Below are 13,812 nucleotides of genomic sequence, written 5' to 3' on the forward strand. Positions count from 1 at the left end.
AGGCCAGGTTCTGGCTGCAGCCCTGCCTCTTGCTGCCTGACCCTGGGCCAGTCCTTCCCCCTCACCCCAGCTTAGCTGTCCCTGCCAGAAAATGAGTGGGGCAGACTAGATTTCTGAGTCTTTCCTACCTGATATTCAAGAGGTCAATGATCCTGTTCTCAAAACCAAAGTCTGAATAACAAGGGGGCATTTCTTAAAGTTGGGTTCCTCAATCACAGGGCAGGCAGGAAACCTGAACACTCTCTATCCTCAGACTCAAGACAATGGATATTTGATGGATCTTCTAAAAGCTGAAAGATAAAGAACACCAACTACACGCAACTCTTTCTCTTTTTTTTTTTTTTTTTTTTTTTTATAGAGACAGTGTCTTACTCTGTTACCCAGGCTGGAGTATCACAATTCACTTCAGCCTCGAACTCCTGGGCGGCTCAAGTGATCTCCCACCTCAGCCTCCCGAGTAGCTAGGACTATGGCGGGTGCCACCATGCCTAGCGAATTTATTTTATTTCTTTTTAGAGACAGGGTCTCGCTATGTTGCCTAGGCTGGTCTCGAACTCCTGGGCTTGAGCAATCCTCTAGCTTTAGCTTCCCAAGTAGCTGGGACTACAGGCACATGCTACTGTGCCTGGCTAATTTTTTTATTTTTTTGTAGAGATGGGCTCTCGCTATGTTTCCCAGGCCGGTCTCTAACTCCTGGCCTCAAGTAATCCTCCTGCCACAGCCTCCCCACATGCTGGCATTACAGGTGTGAGCCACCCACACTTGGCCTTATGCAATCCTTTAAAGCACAAAGCACAAAACACTGGGCCTCTGAGGATCATCCACTAGTGTATTCTTGGTTAATGTGAATCACATACCCAGAGTCTCCATGTAGCTGAGCTCACTGATAAGAAAATTCCTGAATATGTAAATTCAGGGGCACATTCAGTCTCCTAGTGAGTCCATGATTACAATCAACTCTCAGGCTGTCTGAAGCTACTTGGCTGATCTAGCGTTCTCTCTCTCTCTTTTTTTTTTTTTTTATTTATTCTTTTTCCTTTTCTTTCTTTTTTTTTTTTTCCTTTAAGATGGTGTTTTACTCCTTCACCCAGGTTGGAGTGCAGTGGCACGATCTCAGCTCACTGCAACCTCCACCTCCTGGGCCCAAGCGATCCTCCCACCTCAGCCTCCAGAGTAGATGGGAACACAGGCGTGCACCACCACAAATCTTTCTGACCCCTGTGCTGCGCTACCAGGGCTTGCATAGTGGATTCTGGCAGTATGGGTGGAAAGAAGAGGAAGACGCCTGGCTGGAGGCAGGCAGAGTAGAAAAGCAATCAGATGGAAGCATTTTCTCTGCTGTGTGGAGGGCTGAGAGCTTTCTAATCATCTAGCTGCATTTGCATTGGAAAGGTTATGTTTTATTTTAACCCAAAAGAATCTCTGATTTCAGACTAAATAAAGGAAAAGATTCAGGAACTGGTTATGTGGGTTTTCGGTCTTTGCTGAATGAAAGGGAAGTGAATCAGGTTTCACGTCCTTTTCCTTTGTCCTTCTAACAGCCCTAGTCAAGAGGACTAGTTGGGCTATTTGAAGAGAGGTGAGATAACATGCCCAAAGTCACACAGCTAGAAAGAGGCAGAGCCAACAGCCAAACAGGTCAGTCAGACTTCAAAGCTTGGGTGGTGGCCACTCTTCAACACTGCTCACTGAGAGTTTTTCTTTTTCTTTTTTTTTTTTTTTTTTGAGACGGAGTCTCGCTCTGTCGCCCAGGCTGGAGTGCAGTGGCGTGATCTCGGCTCACTGCAAGCTCCGCCTCCCGGGTTCACGCCATTCTCCTGCCTCAGCCTCCCGAGTAGCTGGGACTACAGGCGCCCACAACCGCGCCCGGCTAATTTTTTGTATTTTTAGTAGAGACGGGGTTTCACCGTGGTCTCGATCTCCTGACCTTGTGATCCGCCCGCCTCGGCCTCCCAAAGTGCTGGGATTACAGGCGTGAGCCACCACGCCCGGCCGAGAGTTTTTCTCTCAAAAACTTCCTGATTTCTTTTTCTTTTTTCTTTCTCCATCTGCCCTCACCCACTAGTTCCTTGATAGAGTAGCACGAGAGTTCTCAAGGTTATATGTCTATATGTACAGTCTCGTGTCGCTTAATGATGAGGATACACTCTGAGAAATGCATCATTAGGTGATTTCTTCCCCCCCCCCCTTTTTTTTTTTTGACAATGGAGTCTCACTCTGTCGCCCAGGTTGGAATGCAGTGGCCCAATCTCGACTCACTGCAAGCTCCGCCTCCCAGGTTCACGCCATTCTCCTACCTCAGCCTCCCGAGTAGCTGGGACTACAGGTGCCCGCCACCACACCCAGCTAATTTTTTGTATTTTTAGTAGTGACGGGGTTTCACTGTGTTAGCCAGGATGGTCTCGAACTCCTGACCTTGTGATCCGCTAGTTGATTTCATTGTTGTGCTAACATTATAGAGTGGACGTAGACAAACCTAGGTGATTTAGCCTACTACACACCCAGCTAGATGGTGTAGTCTATTGCTCCGAGGTTGCATACCTGTGCACCTGTTACTGTACTGAATACCATAGGTGGCTGTCACATAATGGCATTTGTGTACCTAAACACATGTAAACATAGATAAGGTAGCGTGTTGTGCTATGATGTTACAACGGCTATGAAGTCACTATGTGATAGGGATTTTCCTGCTCCATTGTAATCTTATGGGACCACCACATATGCAGCCCATTATTATATGGCATCTGACTGTACATATGTGGTTGTGAGTGGCAGGGTTTGGGGCAGGACGAACCCTGGTTGTATGGCTCCCTTTAGGGACAGTGGGGCCTATGGGTGCACTCCACAGTCACAGGCCTCCCAGTGGGACAGTTCCTGTCACAGCCCTTTAGAGAGGAGGCTGCGGGTCACGGCAGGCAACACACCTCACATAAAATTCCTACCCCCTGTGACACCACTGGTCCCTGTGGGATGGGGAAGCCTAGGGAAAGATAGGGACAGAGAAGGGGAAAGAAGGGGAGGAAAGGGGGAGCAGGGATGGTGGCAGTAGCTAGAAGTGGCAGCAGAGCAGACAGTCCAGACATGGACTGGAGCTCCGCAGACATGAGCTCCAACCCAACTCCAGCTCCCCCACTTCTTCAGCACATGACCCTGGGCAAGCTCCTTAACCTTTCTCAGCCTCAGCATTCACATCTGTAAAGGGGGAGCACACCAGTGGCTGCCTCACCTCACAGGGCTGGCACGAGGACTAAATGTGGCAAAGCACCGAGGGCAGTGCCTGGCACACAGGAAACACCCTATAAATTCTACAGATGGGAGTGGTGACTATTGCCAGTTGCAGGTCATCTGTATGGTGTGCGGGCACAGGACTGTGCGGGGAGGGTTGTGCTGGCCCCTTAGGGCTCTCGGGTGCACTGGGATGGCACTAAGGGAGGCTGACCAGGCCAGGCCCCACACTCAGCTAGTCTCGGGCTTTCATCTCTCATTTGATAATCTAGAGGCACCTTCACTTTGCAGTAGCCCAGGATACCAGGGCTACTGGTTAATGGGTCAATCAAGGCCCAGGCAAACTGCACTGGGCCTTGTGGTGAAGAAAGTGAAGAAGCGTAGAGTAATATTCCCATCAACATGTGTTTCTAATGTAAATATTCTAGGATGAAGGGATATCCCCCACTACACCCAGCAAACCTTAGGGGTGGAGAGCACCCCTTCCCTGAGGGCCGGGACAGAGGACCCGCAGGACCGGCAGGCCCTGGAGGGAAGGCCCCTACCTTCAGGTGCTCGATCTTCTCCTGCTGGCTCAGGAAGTCCCTGTCGGCAGCGTCGGGGGGCAAAGGAGACTGGTCAGGGGGGTGCGTGAAGTCCTGGGTGACCTTCTCAGAGAGCTTGCAGATGACCTGCTGCTTGGCGTGGTTCTTGTCCATAAGCAGCTGCACGTGCTGCTGTAGCTCTTGCACCTCCTGCTCCCGCAGGCTCGCTGTGTGCGCCAGGCTCTCCCGCTCCTGCTCCAGAGCCTCCACCCGCCGGCCCAGCTCCGCGATCTGCCGCACTTTGTGCCGCACCAGCTCCAGCCGGTCCTTGTCCTCAGCCGCCGCCAGGTATGCGCTGGACGCCCTCTTCTCCTGCTGGGCGGCCTCCAGTGCCTTGTGCAGGATCTTCACCAGCTCCTGGGCAGGAAGAGGGAAGCATCTTGTGAGCTCAGGGAGGGCCTGCTGGGCGCCAGAGCGGGGCATATGTTATCAGTAGTTCTCCTAACCACCCTGACAGGTGCCCAGCAGCATCCCTGCGGCATCTCATCCTGACACTTTCTCCTTCTCTGTTCAAGTGAGTGTTAGCTGGGCACATCGTTCCCCAGCTTCAAACTGCATCTCCCAGCCAAGCCATGGTGAGGTGTAGCCCAGTGACTGTTCTGCCTAGACGGGAAATGAAAAGTGAGATGGGCAGCTTCTGGGTCCTACCTTTAAAACCAGTAGACACATGCTCCCCTGGTCCAGTTCTCTTTGCTTCTGGCTGGGAAGTGGCAGGAACTAGCATGGCCGCCTCAGAGCCACAGCAGAAGGTACGTGTTGAGAAAGGGCTGCTCGCCAGCTCAGAGTTGCTCACTTACCTCTGGGTTCTTTAATGTGAGTGAGAAACTTCTCACTCATTTTGGGCCACAGTGCTTTGAACCTTTTTTTTTTTTTTTTTAAGACAGCATCTCACTCTGTTACCCAGCCTGGAGTGCAGTGGTACGGACATGGCTCACTGTAGCCTCAATCTCCTGGGCTCAGCTGATCCTCCCACCTTAGCCTCTCAAGTAGCTGGGACCACAGGAACATGCCAACACACCAGGCTAATATTTGTATTTTTTTTTTGTAGAGATGGGGTTTTGCCATGTTGCCAGGCTGGTCTCAAACTCCTGGACTCAAATGATCTGCCCACCTTGGTCTCCCAAAGTGCTGGGATTACAGGTGTGAGTCACCATGCCCAGTGGAGATGTTTTTGTTACAGCAGCTGAACCCATACCCTGACATATACACATCTATTTCAGGGATGAACAAACTGAGGCCCAGCAGAGAGTAGAGTGGAATTCAGTCTCAACTGGCCAGATTCCAAAGCCTGTGCTCAGTCACTAAGAAAACCAGGGGTGGCAGCTATGTGGCATTACTTTTCCCTCATCATCCCTGTGGCAGACATTATTAGTTCATCTCCCATACTTCTTCCTGCACAGCCTAGTTGAGGCCTCAGAATCCTTCTCAATATAGCATCTAGTCACTACCAATCAAATTGAGGCAGCATTAAAGAGGAAATACACTGGCAATCCCCATGTAAAGCCACGCACAGAGGGCCTCATTCAACCCATTTGTGCCTAGTTCCCTCCAGCCCACCAGCTGATGCCTGCAAAGCTGGTGGAAGGAACTCTAGAAATTTCAGAAACAACAGAGCTTGATTTATTCCTCAGCAGGGTCAACTGATTCACACAGGAACTCAAGGTCTGCTCAGCTCCCTGTGCCTTTAAGCCTGTAATGTCCCCAGGGAGGGCCATGCCTGGACTCAGGCCTATCTGTCCTAAAGCAGGGATGTGAATTCATTCTGGGCCAGGATCAAGACATCAGCAGCCAGGCCCACATGGACTTCATACCAGGTAGGTATGACTTTCAGGCAACACTGCCCTGCTCTGTGCTTCTCATTTGGAAAAACATGGTTTCCTAGAGACATGTCAACTATACCATACCAAAGTATTAAAACGAATGGATTGGCTGCATAGGCTTATTTGCTAAGAACAATTCTATATTAGAGGAGAACTGCCAGAAACCATGACTTTTTTGGAGAAGCTAATGACAAGACCACCTTAGCCTGCATCTTCTGAAACCTTAGGACTAGTGACCATCCTTTCTCAGGTTCTCTTTTCCTTTCACACCCCCATCCATCTGTCCAACCTTTACCGAGCACCACTGGGTGCCAGGCCAGGCCCTGAGCCAGGTGCTGTGGCCCAGAGAGGGACTGGTGAGAGTTCCCACCTCCAAGGACTGCAAAGCCTGGTGGGAATGAACGCGACCCACCTCAGTGGAATGATCTACTGCAAGTCAGGGGAACAAGGGTGTTTGTGGGAAAGGAAATGACTTCTGTATGGGGTGAAGGTTGCGGGGAATACCAGTCCAGAGCATTTAAATGAAACCGTGAAGAATGAGAAGGGCCAGAGATGGCCAAGCAGCAGGTGGGAGATGAGGGTAGGGACAGCCCTCTGAATGTGGCCAAGCCACAGCCCCAGTAAAGAGCTGGAGGAAGGAAAGAACTACCATGGAGCTGTGGGAGCCCTGGGGTGTGGCAGGAAGGTGGGGTGAGGACAGCACAGTGATTGCAAACCAAAAGGGAATGTTTGGAATGTTCAGAATGAAGAAGTCAGCTTCTCAGGGCTCAGTGGAGAGAGATTAACATTCCTGTGGCTCCAGGATAACTGGGAGCCTAGGCCATTTTCTGCTTCAGCTGAGACTTGGAGATTACCTTGGATGACTGCCCAGTAAAATAACCAACAGACATCATTGTTCAGACTTGCCCTAGGAGCAGAACCAGGTGGGTATCTTTCCCTCAGTTTTGGGGAGTTGACTCCAAAGCTCATTTCATTACATCTAGCTGTCTCCTTATTGCATTTGGCTCCCAGAATCTAAGACCAAGACAACAGCCCAGGAGGCTCTCCTCCAACCCCCAGAATTCTTGTACCAGAATAAAATAGGCTTGAAAGAAAGGAACCAGGGCAGAGGGAGGGAGCCTCAGTAGGACCTGTAAGATGAGGAGTGAGAATGTCATGAATTCAGGAAACCTAAAGTCTGGATTATAAGCAATGTCTTAGGACCAATTCTTAAAAATAGAGATGTTGATGAAATTAAGCCTTTCTTTTTTTTTTTTTTTTTTTTTTTTTTAAAACAGGGTCTCACTCTGTTGCCCAGGCTGGAGTATAGCAGTGCAATCATGGCTCACTGCAGCCTCAACCTCCTGGGCTCAAGTGATTCTCTTGCCTCAGTCTCCCTGGAAGCTGGGAGGCATGCATCACAATGCCCAGCTAATTAGTTTATTTTCTGTAGAAACAGGGTCTCCCTACATTGTTCGGGGTGGTCTTGAACTCTTAGGTTCAAGAGATCCTCCCACCTCAGCCTCCCAAACTGTTGGCATTATAGGCATGAGCCACCATGCGCGGCCCAAGTAGTACTTTTAATATCTCTCAATCGAGTTGTTTGGTTCATCTCAGATTTTTATACCTGGTCTTAAGTTGTTATTTTATTTAAATTTTTAAAAATCAATAAATCATCTTTAAAAAATAACCCTTTATCTTTTTAGAGCATTGCTACTTTCATCAGTGGTGGGCCCTACAGGGGTCAGATGAAGGGGCATGGGCTTTGGAGTTCACAGGCCTTGGTTCCCATTCTGGATCCGTGGGGGTGTATCTAATGAGGTGACTCTCAGGAGGGTGGCTCAGGGGGCCTCTTCACCGAACCTCTGCTTTCTCATGAATGGGGCTAACGGTTCCTCCTCCACTCAGAACTGCCTCTAGCATGAGAGAGAAAGTGCCAAGTGTCCCTCCCCAAGCTGACATGCCCAAGGTACCTCCCAGCCCTCTTTCATGTCCTCTGAAGTTTTTGGCTGGAGTTCTAGGAAAGTAAGAGGCTGCACGTTGCCCCACCAAGTTTGCTAAAAAATTACGTTCCTTTACCCAGTAATCCTGATTGAACTAAGGTGGCCCCAGAGGGCCGCAGGCAGGGTTCCAGAGGGGTTCATCATTCCCAGCCGCCAACAGATGGCCAACATCACCACAGACAACAGCCTTCCATCTGCCAGAGCAGACGGTCTTCAGGCTGGGTGTAGTTCTGTCAACTCCAAGGGTCAGTCCCCGGCCAATCAGCCATCTGGTGCTATCTCCTAGAGCCCAAACCTCTTGTGGGGCCAGTGCTGCAGGTGCGGGGACAGATAATGGCTTAATGGGTATTAGAGTCGCCCCGTGGTTTGATATGACACCAGGGGGTATACAGGGAGTGCATTCATTTTTTTCTCAAGAGCAGTTTTGGTGCTTGTGTCTCATACTGGGACTCACCAAGAGATTATGGAGGAGAGGCAGCCCAGCCTCTAGACCTGGAGAAGGAGGTTAGAACCCCAATCCTGGCTTTTCCAGCTGCCTGAGCATGGGTGAGTCACCCAACTCCTCTGAGCTCCTCAAATGCTGGCTCAGCCTCTGGGAGACCCTGAGCATGCAGACGCTCTGAGAACCTCAGTTTCCTTTTCAGAGAAAGGGGATGACAACTATTGTAAGGACAGAGAAAATACACGGGAAGGCTCAGCACAGTCCTGGGGCCGTGCTTCATACCAGCAGTTCCCGTGTTCACATCTTCTCTTACTAGAGAAGTGAGGTGCCCTACTAGACGGTGAGGTGCCCAAGGGCAGGGATTTGTCCCCAGTGTGCTCTCAAGAGCATCTCACAGTGTTTGAGATGGAAAGTCCTAAAGAGTCACTAAAGCCATTGGCAATGGCCAGGTGAGCCAGGATAAGACGCCGAATTCTCATGTCATCCTGAAGCTTGAGGCAGACAGGAGGTGCCTTCCCACTAAAGAAACGCAGGAAGGTACCTCACAGGGGCAGCTCCTGGGAGTCCAGGTGCCTATCTTCCCAGCTGATGGATGGGACTCTAATGAGGGTCTCAGATGCACAGCGGCTCTCCCAGCAGCATTCTGAGTGCCTGGGGGCACCACTGGGCACCCAGAAGTTGTGCTGGCTTTTTCTGTCTCACCTCTTTGGTTTCAGTATCTGGGCTATAGTTGAAACCCTAGAGGACAGGACTGCCGTTCCTCCCTTCCTAATGTGGAATAAAGACCGAAGTTCCCCGATCACTGGGATGGCCCCACGGCACATTTCCTGGAGGCACTGATCGGCTCTCACTTCCCGCCTGTCTCAGAGCCCCTCAGCAGGGCACCTCACTGCTTGTAGGGCAGGAAGAGATCGACATGGAGGGTAAGGAGGGCTGCAGTAATTGCCAGAACAACCAGAGCCTGCATCTGTTGGGCAGCTGCTGGGTGCCAGGTACTGGGCTTTATGAATCTGGGCACAGGTCTCTCCAGTAAACATGGCTGTAACTGCACTTACAGAAGAGGAAACTGAGGCTTAGAGAGGTTAAGAAACTTCTTAGGGCCAGAATTTGAGCCTGTGCTGTCTTATTTAAAGGCCGGTGCTTTGAATCATCCTGAAGACTGAAGTGCATTTGTGGAATGGGTTGAAGAACACACAAATCCACTCATATTGCACAATAAATAGATAAACTAAATAAATCACAACTCATTCTCCTTTTGACCGTCTGTCCCAGGACACAAAGTTGAGGTCTGGTGGAAGGTTACCTGGTGAAAAAAAAATCCAGATTCTTCAATGTGTCAACAACTTCCTCCTGACAATTTCCCTCTGAATATATGGGAGTTGTCAATAGCCTGGGCAACCCTTATTAATCGCCAAGAATCTTGCCTTTATTTTTTGAAGAATGACGAGTCCCCCAGAGATGCAGAGCAATCAGGGGCAAATTTTCACGAAATCTAGGTCTCCCGGGGCCTTTCTACTTCATCTGACAATTTGTAATGTATTAGAAAGAAAGACTGTGTCAAGGGAGGTTGCCCATATATTCAGGATTTCTTTTTCTTTCCAGGTTTGGGTTTGGGATTTAAGCTCTACCAGTCCAGGGATCGAGTAGCTGCTATGGCTCTGTTTCACGCCCTCTCAGCTCTCAGGAGCGTCCAGCAGCCTCACAACAGGAGCACCATGATGACAGGAGGAAAAGACAGCTGGGCTGCTAAGCAGCAGCAGACGGGACTTCACGTGGTATAACTACACATTGGGTGTTGCTTTGTTTAATGTCTGTCTCTGCCATGAAATGCAAGCCCTATAAGGGCAGAGCCTGTGCCTTTTGCTCATTGTTCTTTCCCAGCACCTGGAACACTACATGCACATAACAGGCCCTTAATAAAGATTTGGTGAATAAACACATGAGTTAAGAACATATGAATAAATGAGCCCCCTCCTTTGAGAACTCTAATCTCTAATCACCAGTTGCTTCATTAAATGTAACTCCTGGCCGGGCACGGTGGCTCACATCTGTAATCCCAGCACTTTGGGAGGCTGAGGCGGGCAGATCACTTGAGGTCAGGAGTTTGAAACCAGCCTTGCAACATGGTGAAACCTAGTCTCTAATAAAAATACAAAAAAAAAAAAAAAATTAGCTGGGCATGGTGGCAGGCGCCTGTAATCCCAGCTCCTTGGGCAGCTGAGGCAGGAGAATTGCTTGAACCCAGGAGGTGGAGGTTGCAGTGAGCCAAGACTGCACCATTGCACTCCAGCCTGGATGACAGAGTGAGACCCCATCTCAAAAAAAAAAAAAAAAGTAACTCCTGACATACCAGGAATGAAGCCTCTGCCAGTTCCCTTGAGATCTGCTGACAGTGGTCACTGCTTAGGGGCAGAAAAGGCAGACGAGGGGCCAAACCAGGTATAGGGAGAGCATTTTTTCTAGATTTCTTCCCCCCAAAACAGGGCAGAAAAGAAAAGAAATGTACAAGTGATAAGAAGTATTCAGAAGGTAATAGGGCATAAGCCCCACCTCCCCAGCCTAAGTCCTCTGGAGTCAGGACTGGGACACAAAGCAGAAAGGGCCTCCAAGCAGCCAAAGTTCAAACACAAAAGCTGAGGCCTTTCTCTGGAGGAAAAGCAGTCTAGGCCCTCAGTGGAGCCCACCACTGCCACCACAGGCCCTACCAGGCCCCACCAGGCCCCACCCTTGGGATTTATGTAACTGCCTTAGTCACTTTTATCACTCTACAGAGGGGCTCCCACCCGGAGCTGAAACCCCCTCACATCCCCGCCCTGGGACTCTCACTACTTCGTAAGGTAGCCCCTGGCTTTTAATACCATTTGCTCTCTGGGATGTAGGATTTTGGAGTAGTTTTAATGTCTGTGTGTGTGAGATCTGTTTTCTACAAGGACTATATAGCTCTTCCCTTTTGTAACTCTCATAATTAACTTCTTACCATATTAAGCCCAGATATTCCTGTCACTGTTCTGTGTTGGTCCTGGCTTAGCACTGGGCCACACACATGCTGCTTGTTTGCTTTCTCCTGTGACAGTCTCGTGACAGTCATTCAGATATCTGTGCCCAGATATCAGCTGCCAGGTCAAAGCCTCCCCCTAGTTCTATCGACAGCTTCTCCCATGACCCTAGATCCAGATCATCTGCCTCTAAATATTGTCATTTTCTGGGTAGGGGGTGAGATGATGCATGCCCTCCAGGAGGGGTCCAAGGGACAGTTATTAGAGTAGATCTCCAGAGATACCTGCCCTTGGTGCCCTTTTGTGACTTGCTTTGAGTGACATTAGGTTCTTGAGTAATCAACAGCATATTTCAACCTTCCGCAGTTTGGCCTTTAAACACCAGAGCTAGTGCCTGCTGGCCTTTAAAGACCACACCTGCTGGTGCCCAGCAGGGCTACTGCATCCCATCTAGTTTGTTCGAAAGGCTCCAAGAACTGGAGGGGTCCACTGGAACCTGGGCCTCTCTGGGACCAGACCTCACCTTCTGAGACTTCAGCTCCTTAGTGAGCATCAGAACCTGTTGCTCCAAGGCTGCCACTTTCTCCTGGGCAGTTCGGTTCCATGTGATTCCTTCAGAAAAGAATGGGAAGGTGTTGTTCTGGCGCTTGGCTTTCTGAACAAAACTGATGGTCAGAGAAGACTTGGGTCCTGGCTTTGGAGAATCCTCTGGCTCTCTCCCTGCTCAAGAGGAGAAACACAGAAGTTATGATGGATGACATCAGCAGTTCTCAAACCTGAGCTTGCTTTAGAAGCACCTGGAGGGCTTGTTCAAATGCGGATGGTTGGGCCCTAATTTCGGAGCTCTGAATTTAATAGGTCTGGGGCAGGGCTTGAGAATTTGCACTTCTAAAAAGTTCCTAGGTGATGCTGACACAGCTTGTCCAGGGGTTAGACTGTGAGAACCACTGGCCTACATAAACGTTATTGCACTGTGCTAGCCCATCCGCTAAACTGTGCCTGTCTCCTTCCTTCAGATCCCACCCAGCCTGGATGGGTCTCTCATGCCACCCTGCTGGTGTTTGCCAAGTGACTTTCTCCTCGGGCACGAGCCCTGGCAGGATGTTCTGTTCCTTATTTCAGGATCCCACCTCTATGTGCTAGGAGATTTTCAAAGCACACAAATCTGTCTGATGATAGGAACACAGAATGAATGCCTGTACTCTGCATTCTTGCTCCAGAGAATAGCTCAAACATTTAACTTGATTCTTCTTATTCCAAGCTAACTTAAGAGACATATTCCCCCCACAGCTGATTGTCTCAAGGATGCATAGCCCTTTTAGCTCCTGGGTGACAACCTATGGTTCACAGGCCAAATCCAGCCCACAGCCTGCTTTTATAAATAAAGCTTTATTAGAACACAGCCATGCCCATTTGTTTATGTGCTGTCTATTGCTGTGTTTACTCCTCAAAGGCAGAACTGAGGGCTTAAAACAGAAACCCCATGGCCCACAAAGCCTCAAATCGTTACTATCTGGCTCTTTACAAAAAATGTTTGCCACCCACTGTTTTCAAGTCATTAAAATTTTATTCTTACATCAAACCCAACATCAGAGAATCATTCCCTTGGGTTGCCTTGTCCTGCCCTGACCCAGCTGTGCTTCTGGTCTCTGCCATCAGCCTGCATCAAGGGACATTTAATGACCTGATTATGTGGCCAAGGGCCCTTGAGAAGCTTGTTCACATGGGATATATACATCATGCCTATTATGAGTCCCCAGCAGAAGAAATTCCCTTCAGCCCTAGGAACTTCCAAGAAAAGCTTTGCTTCTTATAAGAAAATATGTTTTTAGTCTTATGGACACTGGAAATAATCTAGCTGCTTGCATTTCCCTCTTTGCCTTGGCTGCTGAGCTTAAAGCCACATTTACTGCCTACCGTCAGATATTTTGTAGGATCATAAATTGATCCTATCTAAATCTCCTAACCCAAATCACTCATTTGTATGAGTATGCATTTTAGTAAACTATTACCTATTTTTGGGGACTAAAGTGTTAAAGGTATTGAAAATAAGAATGTGGTATGGGATCCCAGGATAGGGGACACACAGGGCTTTGGGGATAGGCCAAATGACATAGCATGAGACCAGGCCAAGGGCTGGCCAAACAGTCTTGAACAGATAACGAGTTACTCCAGTAGGTGACAGGAACCAGACACTGAGTGCAAAAACAGTACCTAGATTGCCCAGGTGCAGTGGCTCACGCCTGTAATCCTAGCACTTTGGGAGGCCGAGGTGGGTAGATCACGTTAAGTCAGGAGTTTGAGACCACCCTGGCCAACATTGTGAAACCTCATTTCTACTAAAAATACAAAAATTAGCCAGAAATCGCTTGAACCCAGGAGGCAGAGGCTGTAGTGAGCCGAGATCATGCCAGTGCACTCCAGCCTGGGCAACAGAGCGAGACTCTGACTCAAAACAAACAAAACAACAGTGCCTTGCTGAGTGCAAAACCAGAACAGTCTTGTCCCAGATCGAAGAGAAATCAGGCTACAATGGGTACAAGGCAGCCCACAGAGCTCAAAAATATGTAGTACCTCTTTCTCCTTCCTGTTATGGGGTCTAGGGGAGCAGGGAGGCTCCCTGTAGCACTTGCTGCCCTTTGATACACGACTGTGCACCAACTCTGAGGAAAGGCAGGGCAGGCCTCACAGTGCCCAGTTTATAATTAGAGAAAATGAAGTCTAAGACAGTGGCGTTCAATCAGTGCCCTGGATTTCATGGGA

At 49.3% G+C, this 13,812-nt stretch overlaps 1 protein-coding gene across 3 annotated transcripts in view; it reads right to left on the reverse strand.

The window, feature by feature from the left end:
* LOC105477200 (TBC1 domain family member 2) overlaps nt 1–13,812 on the reverse strand; it is a 63,217-nt gene that overhangs the window by 18,977 nt on the left and 30,428 nt on the right. For all 3 annotated transcript variants that reach the window (XM_011733598.2, XM_011733599.2, XM_024791409.2), the window contains 2 exons: nt 11,573–11,769; nt 3,771–4,166 (listed from right to left, as the gene is read on the reverse strand). In XM_011733598.2, coding sequence (XP_011731900.2) covers nt 3,771–4,166; nt 11,573–11,769 — 593 coding nt within the window. The remainder of the gene's footprint in view (nt 1–3,770; nt 4,167–11,572; nt 11,770–13,812) is intronic.

Source organism: Macaca nemestrina, chromosome 14 (assembly GCF_043159975.1).
Source record: "Macaca nemestrina isolate mMacNem1 chromosome 14, mMacNem.hap1, whole genome shotgun sequence".
Lineage (NCBI taxonomy): Eukaryota > Metazoa > Chordata > Mammalia > Primates > Cercopithecidae > Macaca > Macaca nemestrina.